Source organism: Grampus griseus (genome assembly GCF_964374135.1).
Source record: "Grampus griseus genome assembly, chromosome: 14".
Taxonomy (NCBI): Eukaryota; Metazoa; Chordata; class Mammalia; order Artiodactyla; family Delphinidae; genus Grampus; species Grampus griseus.
In genome coordinates this window covers 80,797,145-80,808,195 of record NC_139008.1, presented here as the reverse complement: position 1 = coordinate 80,808,195, position 11,051 = coordinate 80,797,145, and the positions used below count along the sequence as shown (strand labels likewise).

Genomic DNA, 11,051 nt, shown 5'->3' with positions numbered 1-11,051 from the left:
CTGGAAGTATCCTCACTTGGGTATTATGATTCCTCCATTGGTATTTTGGCATATCAGTGCCACCTGCTGGAAAGTTAATACAATTAGGTCTTCTAAATCCCAAAACGGTTCTTTTGCAGGGACAGTAGGGAGTAAATGTACTCTTTAAGGAAAAAAGTCTTATTTTTAAACACACAGCTGCTTAACTTCCACATCATTATCAATACAAACCCCAGTTAATTGCAAAGCACTAAAATAAAATCTAAAACTTATAATTTAAAAAAACCCCAAACACCTCTTTCTATTGGTGTATCTCTGTTGTTCTGCTCTGTGTATGAAGTTCAACATGCCTCACTTGTCTCAGCATCATCTGGACTCTTAAACCAAGACCTATATGTGAAATACATATGCTTAAATGTAATATATACTACACATATTTAAAGAAAATATATACATATGTTTTAGTATATGACGAAGTTTCAGTTGTGAAGTGAGTAAGAGTAGACAGATGTAGGACCGGATCTTTCTGCAGTGCTTTTACCATCTCTAAGTGGCAGCTGAAATAGACATAGTAGATGAACAACATGACACATGTTAACTGTTAAATTTTCTTATAATAAAAATTGCACAAATATTCTAAATGATAATATAGAAACGTAAACGATTGCTTAACTGATTTTAATAACATGACATAAAGCCCCTACACTTGATATAATTGTTATGCAAAATACATAGATGAATACTGTCTTCTTTTAAAAATATAAAATAAATAAGCAAGACATGTGAAAATAGGCGTTTCCATTAAATAAATGAAAATTTTAAAAAAAGTTTTGCTTTCCATATCATTTGAAGAAGGGAAATTATCATTTTAAACAATATTCAAGTTTATTAAACAAATTAAAAAAAGTATTATAAAATGTTTAACTTTCATCAGCTTCAAGGTTTATGTTACTCCCGAATTTTGCATATAACTGAACTTTCAAGTCTGCTAACACCCGCTGAATTGATTCCACTCTGGATTCTAAGGCATCAATTTCTTCTTGCAAATTTTTCTGGAAAAAAAAATTAGTTTAAATTAATTCTCTTCAGTTGGATGATTTCTGAGCATCTGTGGATGAAATAATATTTGGGAAGAATTTTAGGTCAAAAACTTTCTAAACTTGGACAGGCAGCTAAATAACACTGATAATTAAATCTAAACCAAAAGTCTGAATGTGGGGCATTTTTCATTCATGATCTACATTTGCTTATTATAGAATAAATCAAGCTTTTCTCAGTTTTGGCTGACTTAAAAAACAGAATAAAAGAAAAGAAAATTAATTCCTAAATTATCATATCCTAATAAAGAAAGAATGACATTCAAACATTTAGGGTAAACAGTTTACCACGGGCCTGGCTTCTGACACAGCCTTTTCCAACTTCCCACAAAAATAACTATGGAACTAGAGGAAATGATAAAAATTCACACACTCACCAATAATTAAAAGTAACAACTTATTGTCAAAACCTGGCAGAGGGCTTCCCTGGTGGCGCAGTGGTTGAGAGTCCGCCTGCCGATGCAGGGGACACGGGTTCGTGCCCGGTCCGGGAAGATCCCACATGCCACGGAGCAGCTGGGCCCGTGAGCCATGGCCGCGAAGCCTGCATGTCCGGAGCCTGTGCTCCGCAACGGGAGAGGTCACAACGGTGAGAGGCCCACGTACCGCAAAAAAAAACCCCAAAAAACCTGGCAGAAATTTCCCTAACTACGAGGCCCCTGGAGTTAAGACTTTGAAAGAGCAGTAATGAGAGCCTCATTTATGAAAGAGCAGCTTTGCCACACAAAATGCATGGAATGTCAGAAATTCCTTCCTGGCCAGGATCAAAAGGATTTTTCCTAAACATGACAAAGAAAAAAATGGAATCACACAAATGATACATGTACCCATTAATATCAGGAACAAAAGAAGAATGCCTAGTATTGACAACATTATTATTTTAGAAATATGGCCAGTGGTTCTCAAAGGGTGGCCCCCAGATCACCTGGAAGCTTGTGAGAAATATGAATTCCAGGGCAACACTCCAGGCCTCCTGAATTAGAAATTATTGGGGTTGGGCTCAATAATCTGAATTTTTAACAAGCCCAAATGTTGTCAGTGAATCCATACTCTCACCCAGGAATTACACTTCTCTGATTATTTCCTTAAAAGAACTTTCTACATGTGAACAAAGGTTTAGGTTTAAGAATGCTCACCACAATATTCCTATAGGAAAACAGCGAAAACAAGTTAATGTAACAACAGGAGGACAGTGGGCTGAATCAATGTCCACCAACATGACATTGAACAGTCATCAAAATTGATGCTTTTAAAGCACGTGTAGCTGGCCTAGAACAGGCTCCCAGTGAAGATCTGCTGGATAAATGAACATTAAATGGAACAAGATAATACCCAATTAGGACATTAAGTGACCAAAACGTGAAGCAAAAACACGCAGAGAAAGAGGAGGAGAGAACATAAAAGAAATACATGAAAATGTTTATTATGGGTGATTATCTCTGGGTAGTGGGATTATGGGTGACTTTTCTACTTTACAATATTTTGTACTTTCTAAATACTATTAACTTAGAACACAGGTTCTGGAGGCAAAGAGGATTCCCTTTGTCATTTTGAGGAAGTCCCATAACCTCTCTAAGCCTCGATTCTTCTTCAACTCTCAATTGGGATTCCCAGTATTATCCCATAGAGTCATCGTTAGGATTAAACAAAATCATGCTTACAAAACATTCAGAGCAGGCCTGGGACATTGTAAGAATGCATGAAATATTAGCTATCATCCCTTATTTTCCATTACACCTATAATTACACATTCTATTTTATAATGACATAAATCCTACTTTAAGGCTTAGACTTCATCACCCAGGGAGAGACTCCAACATACCTTTGCTTCTTCTAACATTTCTTGTGTTTCTTCTTGAGAATGGCTAATGAAAACATCACCAATCTGATAAGGTATCATTAAGCAGTCGTCGTCTGCAAGCATGATATCCTCACAAGCATCTTCTAAATTCTGGAGTTGTTTCTGTAAATACAAAAGTGAACGGCAATGAAGAATGTATTCAAAATTCCCTAATAGAGGCTAAAAGCCAATTTTAATTTGGGGACCTCAACTCTTTGACGGACTCTTCCACACAGGTATCATCACATTAAAATAAGTTTCTTACATTTTAGATAGCATTTCATAAGGAAGCACGTAGCTCACTAACACACTGTCCTTTAGATAGTTCCAGATTGCTATAAGCCCCCTGTGGCGGACAGTGGAGGTATCCATGGCCACTCAAAATGTCTCCTACTTTGTCTCCCACCTTGTGACTTCTGCCTTCTTATAGTAGAATAAAAACACGAACACAAACACAAACCTGCATTTCTCAGCTTTGCTTGATGATAGGATGAAAGCAAATAATAACATAAATTCCACTAATCAAAGACACCTGAACTGGACTTCAACCCAGGAGAGCTGCATGAGAAGAGGCTGGGCACAAGCCTCTGACACACAGGTTTGGGCACGGCAGCAGCCCAGTGTTCCGAGGACTGAGGGGCAGCATCCCCATGGTGGAGGGGGCAGCTGGCTCTGGGATCAGTGGCGACAACAGCAGCTCCATCACCAGCCAAGTTCTCTGGTTCTGGGACCTGCTCCTAGACCCTCAGCCGAGGGTCACACCCCTCAACAATCTGTACGCTATCTCACCTCCCTTAAACAATGTCTTCCTTCTTAAACTCACTAGAGTGCATTTTGTCATCTACAACAAAGAGCCCAGACAGATATAATCACATATTACTGAATTTAGTTTTAAAAAGCTATAGCATGAAGAACTTTTATTTTTCTTAAATAAGATCTGTATTTTCAGTACCTTTTTTACTTCTATTTCTTCCTTCAGCTCTGTGATTCTACTTGTATTCCGTGCAAATTTGTTTATCTTTTGTTGATCTTCAAAAGTAACGTTGACATCTTCTGCAGCCTGAAAAAACATATACATTGTTTTGTAGAGTTAATTTTAATGGAGAAGTTATAGGTTAGCTTTTAATATAACTCTGAAATAGCCCAATAAACTACCTGCCCTCAGAGTCCAGAATCACGAGAGGTACAGAACATCACAAACACAGGCCTTACTAAGTTTCTGCTCCACAAGCTTAAGATTTGTTCATAAATCTATAACCTCTTCTGATATGCTATGAAGTAATGCCTAACGTGCAAAAACACTTCAAATATAAATAACAGTTAAGAATAAGTCCTGAATCGACACAGAGCAAAACTGCACTACCTTTAAAACTATTTTCCACCAGCCTCCACAGCTGACGGTTGTACCAGAAAATCAGAAACAGGGAAGAAATCTTGAGAGAAACTCTCCAGGGACTGCAGGCTTTGTAATAAGGAAGTGACAAGAACAGGAGTGTACCCATTTCTGGAGATAAATATAACTCAATTCAAACTCTTTTGAGCTGTATGGCACAAAATAAAAACCCAAGGAAAAAAAAAAGAATAAGTCCTGAATCAAGTCAGTCAACTTTTGGCCTAGAGCAGAATTTTTTAAGATAGCCCAGGGAACAAAAGTGATGTGATAATTAATTTTGGTAAATGCCTCAGACTAGTTTATTCTCTCAGAGTTAAAACTTGCTTAAGTTTATTGAGGCTATCAGAAGTCTGTTTCTATAATTTTTAATCTAACTGATACACCGGCTTGAGGGTCACTATGCATTTCAGTGACTATATTCCACACACACACATTAAAAATTACGTTTAATGCAGAACTTGTTTATGTGTCTTAATTATGAATAAGGTGTAATTCACTGTAAAATGATAAAAATTGAATATTTTTAAACTATGTGATTAAATTTGTAAATAAAATGAGACTACTTAGACAACAAAGTATCTATGAAACCATATAACAGCTAACATTTACTGAGCATTTATTATGTACCAAGAACTTTCTAAGTACTTTATTATCTCTGCTAATCCTCCAATCAGTCTTATTAAGTAGGATCATTAGTACCACTGTTCTACCGATGGAGAAAGTATGGAGAGGTTAAATAATTTGCCCAAAGCCACATAGCAAGTAAGTGGTAAAGCTTGGTTTCAACCCAGGTAATCTGGCTCCAGAGTCCAGACAGGTCCATGAGCTCTTGGAAATTAAAGGCAAAAGTGTGTGTGTGTGTGTGTGTGTGTGTGTGTGTGTGTGTGTGTGTGTGTGTGTGTGTGTGTGTGTGTGTGTGTGTGTGTGTGTATACACGCAATCATGTATACCTAGAAGAGGAGGAGGAAGTCCTTGGTTTTAATCAGATTCTCAAAGGGGCACCTTTTTTTTTTTTGGTTCCTTCCCCTTTTCTTTTTTTTAAATTTTATATTGGAATATAGTTGATTAACAAGGGACTATATATTTTTTAAACATTTTTTTAAAAATAACAGACTTCTTTAGAGTTTCCCCTCATTTATAAAAGAGGAACACGGGCACTCGATGATAATTTAAAGCAGGAAAGAGACAGATATAGCTTCAACAAGGACTATTTAGGGCTCTTTTGCCAATAACAGTAATGGTTCACAATAACCACACCCCATCCTTTCACCCAGTCTCTCTTGACAATTGACTTGTATTTCCTTTATTTGAGGCAACCTGTTGTCTCAAGCAGTACGGAGCTTGGTGATCAGAATATAAATGCAGACACCTAGAATTCAGCCTTCCTCTGACCCAGGCTCTCATCACCCAATACACATGCATCAGCCCCATCATCAGACACCCAGCAGATATCTTGAAAAAAAATCCTTTACAGTGGGATATACGTATAGCTTTGAATGTTCACCCTGGTGCATAATTTTTACAAATATGGAAGTTGGGAAACACTGAGCTATGCTACAGAAGCCAAAGCAAAGCCCATATGCAGATATGTTGGCATTCAAGTCATTTGCCTGCACAAGAAGTCTCAACTCTCTCAGCCAACAGGGAACAGAGAATTCTAGAGTTCCTGCTCCTCCAGAATTCAAATATTGAGTCCTTGAAAGCCTGAATATGTATTTACAGATGCACTTGTCATGGTGAGGCTTTACTGGGGTAATCCCCATGAAAGCACCCAGCACAGGGCTGAAACACAACTGAGGCTTAATCCATTGTTTCTGAGCTTGAATCTAAATCATGTTCCATCAGACTCACCGACACAGGGTTTCTGAAAAGTTGTGGAGAGTCTGGCCAACTGACTTCTACCTTTCCAAAGCAGGCGTTTCCTGCTGTAGCCTCACCAAACGGCAGCCCCCAGCACACGCTGGACCCTGGAGTTCATTTCCTTAACGGTGGTTTTCTCCCTGGGGTTAAGGACTCAAGTCGGGGTGTGAGGCAAACACACGCGCTGGTTAAACCGCGTGCCACCCAGGGAAGGGCTGTTTACTGTGGAAAGTGAGAAGTCAGCACCCTCCCTGATTACAGCGGTGGCTTCCGTTTTAATCTCACTGATCTAGAACACTCCTATGTTGCTGGAAGCTCCATTTGGCAGGGAGGGAGTAATTCTAAACTGGGAGTGCACCGACTGTCAGAGGTCCATTTACCCCTGAAACTATGCAAAATGCTGTGTATTATATGTTCATCCTTCTGGAAGCGTCTTCATGGCTTTCATCAGATTCTTAAAGGGACCCACGCCCCCAAAGGTTAGGAGAGAAGCCCGACGTAGTTAGTACCGCTCACGAAGCCAAAATAACTCAAGGAGGAAGGAGTTACTTAGTAGTACCAGAGTGGTGGAAAGCGTAAGAGTGGATTCAAATCCAAGGAAGCAGGAACCTTAGGCAAATTGTTCAGTTCTCTGGAGCCACCTCAGGTTTGTCATCTGTAAAATGCGGAAGCTATTCCCACCTTGCAGAGGGGATAAAATGAGCACCTAGCATAGGGCCTGGAGATGGAGCCGCCTTTCAATAAATGACAGCTAAGTGCTTTATTTCCTGAATAACGTTTACCAAAAATCATTACAAAGAAGAACAGACTCAGACCCAGACCCAGAGGAAAATTCTGCTAGGCTTAAGAGAAATATGACTGCCCAAGAGTCAAGGTGAAAGTTAAAATTCCCTGAGCTATGACTGCACCCTCACCTGGAGCATCAGCCTCTCACGGAACCCTGGGAGGAAAGCGACCCACCCTCAGTCATGCCCACACTGACTTTGGGTTTCACCAGCACAATCTGGACCCACAGCAGGGTCCCTCAGGTTCTAAAGACCTAGGAGGAAGTTCCAGCCAATTGTAGTCTGCTTTTATTTTTGTTTTTTAAAGGTATCTACCCAGTTTCTACAATATAAAACTTTGCTTTTTATTTTTATACACCTTCCCTGTGAACAGTCATTCATTTAATAATTACTTAGGGGGCTTCCCTGGTGGCGCAGTGGTTGAGAGTCCGCCTGCCGATGCAGGGGACACAGGTTCGTGCCCCGGTCCGGGAAGATCCCACATGCCGCGGAGCAGCTGGGCCCGTGAGCCATGGCCGCTGAGCCTGCGCGTCCGGAGCCTGTGCTCCACAACGGGAGAGGCCACAGCAGTGAGAGGCCCGCGTACCGCAAAAAAAAAAAAAAAAAATTACTTAGTGTTTCGTATGTACGAGGTACTGTGAAAGGAGGGTATTCATGAGTCCTCACCTCAAAAATACTGGCACGCTTATATTCTAGTGGAAGAGGTGTGCAAAAAGTAAGCGTTTCTGCTAGATGGTGATACATGTGACAGTGAAAGCTAAACAGTTTAGGCGGTGGAAGTGTTGAGGGGCTGGGGACTGAAGGGAAGGCCAAAGGTGGCTTCTCTGAGGAAGAGTCATTTGTACTCAGGACGATAAACAGAAATCGGACTGCAGTACCTTTCACGGCCAAGAACCAGGTCTGAGAAAGCAGAACTCTGGAGATGACACGACTGAATCATCTCATCTTAACTTCTCACCAGAAAAAGTCATGACCCACTGGGAGGTAATGGGTTATAAAGCACTCCAGACTGCAAACAATCTTCCTTAAACTCCAAGGGCTAGCCTGTGATATTTCACTCTCACACATCGGCATGCCTCTGTTTTCTCTTACAGTCGGCAGAGAAAAGAGGCACATTCGCTAACCTATCAGAAATCGTCCACAGCACTGGAAACACCTACAGGAAGATGTTGCATCTATGAGAGTCTTATTAAGATAAAAAAGAAAATCTTATGTTTTGGCCGCCACCTACCCCTCTATAAGTTATTTTACCACCATGGTTCAGCCTGTCCCCTGCCCCGGTTCTCTGTCATCCTGGCCATCCTTTCATTGAATGCACGCAGGGCCTTTGCAGGAGGTACTCCAACTTTCTCTTCTGCTCCTCATGGAATCCTGCAGACCACACCTTCTCAGGAAAGCCTTCTCTGACCTCAAAGCAGACCTTATTCCAGCCCTCATTTCACAAGCCCCTTTCTTCCACAGTTCTTATCGGAGTTGCAAATTTTACAGTTTTCTGTGTGACTGTTGATTAACGCCTGCCTCTCCCCAAGAGTGTAAGTTCTACAATGCTGTAAGGACAAGGGGATAAAAACTTCATTATTGTTCACCATTCTTATGTCGATCACCTAAAACTGAAACTGTGCCGTAGACCATGCTCAAAAAGTTTGTTAAATGAATGAAAGGAAAAAGTGTTGATCAAGAATTTTGCGATCAAGCCCAGGGTTCAAACTATTCTTCCACCATTTCCTCAACGTTTACTTCATCTCTCTGTATTTAGTTTCTACATCTGTCGAATGAGGGTGAACCACAACTAATATCTTCCATGGAGTTAAAGGCCATACCTGACAGAGAGCCCAATATAAAAACAAAACAGAGGCCAAGTGAATCTCACATAGCTTCTGTCAATCATCATGGCCCTAAACCCAACTCTGGTACCTGATAAGAATTCGTGGATGACAGACCAGTAGAATGAGCAACGCACCCCGGTTTGCCTGGGGCTTTCCCAGTTTCAGCACTCCCTCCATCTCAGGCAAACCTGGGTGGATTGGTCGCCCTACAGCAAGTGCAGGAGGGCTTAGACTATGAGGTGCCCTTGAGCAGGAAAGCAATGGAAGCACATTCCCACGTGGTCTTACAAGTGGAATGAAAGGAAACACACACAAGACCTACAAAGCAAATCCCTTCAGCCAGGGGACTCTAATCAGACAGCATGGAAGTTAAAAACACAGGCTCTGGAGGCAGAACATCTATGTTTATTTATCTAAATCCTAATTTGCCTCTGTGCTTCAGTTTCCTCATCTGTAAAATAAGGTTAAACATAACATCACCCTTAAAGGAGTGTAAGATTAAAATAAACAATGTATACAATGTGCTTAAACCGGTGCCCAGCACACCGTAAAGCCTCAATAAATATCAGATATTATTTCCTTGTCCCTCTCCATTTTCTTTCTATCTAGATTTCTTTAAGCATCTGGGTAGACTTAACAAATTATAAGTCCTGAAGACACGTTCTGCTTGCTTAGTAGGATAAAAGGTGGGCTGTGGGAAAAACAAAATAACACCTGAGTTTGCACTCCACCTCTGCTTATTAGCTGAGTCACTTTGAAGCCGCTCACCGCTCTAAGTTTCTCCGTCTGTAAAGTGGGGGAAAAACGTGCCCTTGCTAAATTGCTGTAAGGATCCGTGATAATAATAAACGGACGGCTTCTGCCCCGGCCCATCGTCTATCCTCAATAACAGATGGTTTTAGCCTGGAGGGCGCAGGGGCACCGAGTGTAGAGTTGAGTGGCTCAGGGGCCAGATAATCCGGGGATTGCGGGTTCCTGCTCTGCTCCTTACGGCTGCGTGACCTTGGGCAGGTGACTCCACCTCTCTGGACCTCAGCTTCCTTGCCTGCGAAGAAGGGTACCAGACCGCCCACCCTTGTGAACTTGTAAGGGTTAAACGTGACGACCCAGGTAAAGTACCTGCGTTATGGCCAGCCGCAGTCAACCGGACCCTTAGGCTACCCACACCCCAAGGACAAGGACTGGGCAGCGGGATCCTCAGACTCTCCAAGATCATCCTCAGCTCCGCCAGAGGCGACCCAGAGTCCTCTAAGGGTCCCAGACCCCAAGACGCCGGGCGCGGGCAGGCCTCGCCCCGGGGCCGCCCTCAGGGTCGGGAGTCTCGGCCCCGAGCCCCGCGCCGGGCTTCAGAGCTGCGCGCCCCCTGCACCCCGCGGCCGGCCCCCTGCGGCCGACCCCCGCCCGCCGGCCGAGCATCCCGCAACCCGAGCGCCCCACTCACCGCCTTCTTCATGGTGGCCGCCATGTTGGGACTGGACTACGGCCCGAGGCGGGGAGGGCCGCTAAGGTGTGCCTCGGCCCCGCGCCCTCCCTCGCTCCCCGACGACGCAGGACTCCCGCCAAACACAAAGTGGTCTCTACTTTCCCTCTGACTGGATCTTCGATCAGTGATTCCTAAGGTCTGGGACTCGGGGAGGACATGTAACCTGGAAAGACTTGGTACGTGCCAATTAAAGGGACAGGCGACTCCCTGTGGGCCGACAGAAACTGGGTGGGTGTGGCGAGCGGCCGCAGCTCCAGCAGCGGGCAGCAGGGGGCGCTCAGCGCGGCGGGGCCGCGAGAGAGCAGAAGGGCCGTTCCTTTCCACCAGTCCCACGAACCGTGGAAGAAATACATATCCCTAAAAAAAGAGCTAAGAACGAATGACCTTGGCAATAGCGTGAGAGATGTATGTGCCCTGATAATTCAGATGATAAAAACGAGGAAGTACTCCTAGTAGTTAATTTTTTTCAACAATATTATTCAGCAATTACTGTATACTCTGACACATGTGCCTCCCGATTCTTAATTTTTTTTGGTCTCAGGATCCCTTTACACTCTTAAAAATTTTTGAGGACCCTGAAGAATTTCTGTCCTATATTCTTCAACATTTATCATATTAGAAGCAGAATTTTTGAGTGTATTTATTAATTTAAAATAATTTTAAAATCCATTTCATGTTATTGTAAGCAACATTTTAAAATTAAAGATAACCATATTTTCCAAGACCAAAAAAAATATTGAGAAGAATGACAGTTTTACATTCTTGCAAATCTCTGTAATGTCTGGCTT

General features: G+C 42.4%; 1 protein-coding gene across 1 annotated transcript; it reads right to left on the bottom strand.

The window, feature by feature from the left end:
- Positions 1–610: 610 nt before the first annotated feature.
- PFDN4 (prefoldin subunit 4) lies at positions 611–10,419 on the bottom strand. The gene is made up of 4 exons (XM_082670354.1): positions 10,222–10,419; positions 3,869–3,976; positions 2,899–3,039; positions 611–1,031 (listed from the first exon to the last, which is right to left on the bottom strand). The coding sequence occupies exons 1-4, from the start codon at positions 10,243–10,245 to the stop codon at positions 900–902; spliced, it is 405 nt and encodes a 134-aa protein (XP_082526480.1). The 5' UTR covers positions 10,246–10,419; the 3' UTR covers positions 611–899.
- Between the last annotated feature and the right edge of the window lie 632 nt (positions 10,420–11,051).

Bases quoted from the DNA above. Each gene is read 5' to 3' on its own strand.
- PFDN4 (XM_082670354.1), bottom strand. From the start codon at position 10,245: ATGGCGGCCACCATGAAGAAGGCG. The intron at 3,040-3,868 runs GTACTGAAAATA...TTGTATTTACAG, and splicing joins AAGAAATAGAAGTAAAAAAG to AAACAACTCCAGAATTTAGA. The intron at 1,032-2,898 runs GTATGTTGGAGT...TTTTTTTTCCAG, and splicing joins AAATGTTAGAAGAAGCAAAG to AAAAATTTGCAAGAAGAAAT.